At 34.5% G+C, this 3,529-nt stretch overlaps 1 protein-coding gene across 2 annotated transcripts in view; it reads left to right on the top strand.

The window, feature by feature from the left end:
- Nucleotides 1–1,750: 1,750 nt before the first annotated feature.
- LOC107729128 (kunitz-type serine protease inhibitor 6-like) overlaps nt 1,751–3,529 on the top strand; it is a 16,772-nt gene continuing 14,993 nt past the window's right edge. For both annotated transcript variants that reach the window (XM_016539513.1, XM_016539514.1), the window contains exon 1: nt 1,751–2,313. In XM_016539513.1, coding sequence (XP_016394999.1) covers nt 1,920–2,313 — 394 coding nt within the window. In that variant the 5' untranslated portion in view covers nt 1,751–1,919. The remainder of the gene's footprint in view (nt 2,314–3,529) is intronic.

The following is a 3,529-nucleotide window of genomic DNA, read 5'->3' as shown; positions in this document are numbered from 1 at the left end:
TGTTAGTTCGCACAAAAATGAAAATTTGCTGAAAATTTGTCCAAACAGGTGATAAAAACATCACAATAATCCACAAATTATTAAAATAAAAAAAACTCCAGTCCATCAATTATCGTTTTGTGAAGTGAAAAGCTGCGCGTTTGTAATAGGCCTAAACAAATCCATCAGTAAGCTAAAGTCCAAAATCCATAGTAACGTTTCCTTCAGTGAAAAAGTTCATCCCCTGTTGTCCTCTCATATCAAAATCCACCAACTTGTTTAGAACTGTTTTGGACTGTTTTCACGTGTAAACGGTGCTTGATCTGTGCACATTTCTCTCCTGATTCAGACAAGACAACTTTTTCACTTGAGAAAGCAATATTATGGATGGACTTGTTTAAAGTTAAAATGACTTGATGTTTTTGTTTCTTACAAACATGCAGCTTCTCCCTTCACAAGATGTTAATTGATGGACTTGTGGATTACTGTTTTATCAGATGTTTGGATTCTCATTCTGACGGCACCCATTCACTGCAGAGGATCCACTGATGAGCAAGTGATATAATGCTACATTTCTCCAAATCTGTTCAGATGAAGAAATAAACTCATTTATATCTTGGATGGCCTGAGGATGAGTAAATATATGGCAAATTTGAATCTTTAGGTGAACTATTCCTTTAAACAAACAAACAATAAAGTTTATATTTGTGCTATATATTCCCAGATTCACTATTATGTCCATAACTTAGATGTTTTTTAAGAGAAAAATGCAAATGAGATAAATAACTACAGCAGGCTATAAGGTCTGTGTCCACAATGTGACTAATATGTTGTAACATATATTGTATTGTCTCATTGAATTGTGAGATAAATGACTGAATTTAGAAGAGTGCAATTTTGAGTATGCTGTGGAAAAGTGATGAATGACATGTGACATCATTATATTCTGAGATGTTATCTACTCTTCCTATTGAACAACCTAACATCTGTGACACCATCTATCTATTTATTTCTCACAAACTACTTGACACATCTTAATAATTTTATTAAGGACTATTTATGATAATAATGGCTTCAAAATGTTGCTGGAAAATATCTGAATATATTTTTGAAAAGAAAATAGCTATTTATTTTAATTTCTCTTAATTTTGATTTATAGTGATGATATATTTTAAGACTAAATATTATCTAAATATATAGTCTAGTGTATACTATACTAGTCTATATACTAAATATGTAGTCAGAAATCAAGATAGCAATTTTTTGTCATTTATTAAATAATAATCAATCATTTTATTGACTTGGTTTTACTCTTTTTTTTTAGAAGCAACTATTTTTAAATTCTAAAATGCATACTTTTAGTAAAATGAAGTGGTCATTTCATCTGACATTATATCTATTATCTGAAAATACCTCAGTTAATTTGTCTTTATCATGTGAAATAACTGTCATTTAGTTGTCATGTAGACTTGTCATGTAGATGCTTACCAATTTACCTTGACTTTCAGTACAGATGGTTCCCACACACACACAAACAGATTGTTGTTCTGTCATGGTGGGAACTTTTTATTATTGACGCCCACTGTTTTTATACTGACCTCATGATATTCTTTATCCCCTGGCTATACCTAAACATAATCCTCCACACACCTCTAGTAGCCTATCTTTATAGTTTCATTAAGACGGCACACACACACACACACACACACACACACCCACACCCACACAAACAGTGGCGTCACGTAAGAGGAAGTTGTTTGTTACACTATTTCCCAGGAGAGGAGACGCACACCTGCTGCGTCCGCACACACCAGCTATAAAAATAAAGAATCTGGTTCGTTTACATAGGTGTGGTCATAGAGTTCGTTTAACTTTATTCGATTCGACCCGTCGTAGGTCATAACCGAAAAGAGCTAGGACAGGTAGACGGGAAGTGAAGAATGGCTCAGGTGTGTTTCACTGCCTCCATCGTCGGTTTTCTCTGTTGTCTGTCGGTTCTAAACGCGTGTAAGTGGGACCCGGACACGGAGCTCGAGCAGGGTCTGGATATCAGCTCGTTTGATAACGGCGCGGCTTACCTGGCTGACCTGCCGGAGATCTCGGACGCAGAGCAGTGTCAGAATGCTTGCTGTGAGAGGGACGACTGCCAGCTCGCTGTGATCGGGACTCCGGCGGACGGCAGGCCAGAATGCCGCTTGGTCAGCTGCATGAAAGACGGCAAAGACGTGTGTGTTTTGACCCAGAGCACACAGTTTAAGGTGTACCGCAAGATCCTGGATAGCGCTGATCAAAAAACTCAAAACGCGGCCGAAGTTCGCTCTGTGAACACCACAGGTAATAAAAATTACCGGAGAAAAAATACAGACAAATATAGTAGGTTATTTGAAACCAAATTAACACCTAAATGTAAATCATACTATACTTATTGCAGTAATTATTAATTCAATCACAATAAATTAATAAAAAATGTATATCATAATAAATTAATATGTGACTAACTGTGCCTATTTGGTGGAAAATGGAAAATTCCCATATGTAAAATGTAGGCTAATTGCATGTAAATTAGCCTCTTAGGGAAAGTTTATGAAACATTTATGGAATAAAAATTAGTTGGAAAAAAAACAAAGTAATGAATACTCATGAATGTACCAAACTTATTTTCAAAACTTATTAACAAAAGATTGAACTGTACAGTTGGTTTGACAGCTTTCTTCTCACATTACTATAAATTTGTGTTAGTTGGGTCACACAGACTTTTTTTTATTATTATAATTAGTTCATCATGTAACTTATTTGGCCATATGTTACCTTTATGAAAAGTACAATAAAAGGAATTTCCGCATTTCATGGAATATACATGAAGTTGATGCAGTAAGTAATATTATAATGTTTGTTCATTGAGAAACTGTTAATAATTATCTGTGATCTTAAATAGTTTTAAATAAACCTAAGGCAAAAAGAAGAAGAAAATGCTGTATAGAAACCCTCCCCTTTTTCCAGGTAGTGGTGTAGCATTGTTGTCCACTGACCTGAGCAACCTGTACTTCAAGTTGTACAGCCCAGTACTGTAAACAAAAGTCTTAAACTGCAGAAGGGAAGGTAAAGTTGCATATTCCCATACCTATGGCAAGCCTATGGTGTCAAGTTGATTTTAGCTTAAAATATTCCCAGTGTTACTCGTCATAATTGCATTTTTACTAATAACAATTCAATTAGAGAGCTCTACAATTAAATAATTACTAGTAACAATGCCAATTAGAGAGCTTTCTAATTCAATTATTACTAGTAAGAATTCCAACTACAGAGCTCTCTAATTCAGTTCTTCCTAGTAACAATTCCAATTAGAGAACTCTACAAATGATTTTTTTTCTAGTTATGTCTCCATTGACTTCCATTCATTTTTAATTGCAGAGCTCTACAACTGAAATTTCACTCATAAGAATTCCAATTAGAGAGCTCTACAATTGAATTCTTACTAGTAACAATTGCAATTAGAGAGCTCTCTAAATCAATTTTTACTAGTAATAATTCCAATTAGAGAGCTCTCTAA

The sequence above is a fragment of the Sinocyclocheilus rhinocerous genome, unplaced genomic scaffold (assembly GCF_001515625.1).
Source record: "Sinocyclocheilus rhinocerous isolate Xijiao unplaced genomic scaffold, SAMN03320098_v1.1 scaffold1870, whole genome shotgun sequence".
Lineage (NCBI taxonomy): Eukaryota > Metazoa > Chordata > Actinopteri > Cypriniformes > Cyprinidae > Sinocyclocheilus > Sinocyclocheilus rhinocerous.
The sequence above is the reverse complement of the archived record's forward strand: the minus strand, read 5'-3'. Positions and strand labels throughout refer to the sequence as shown.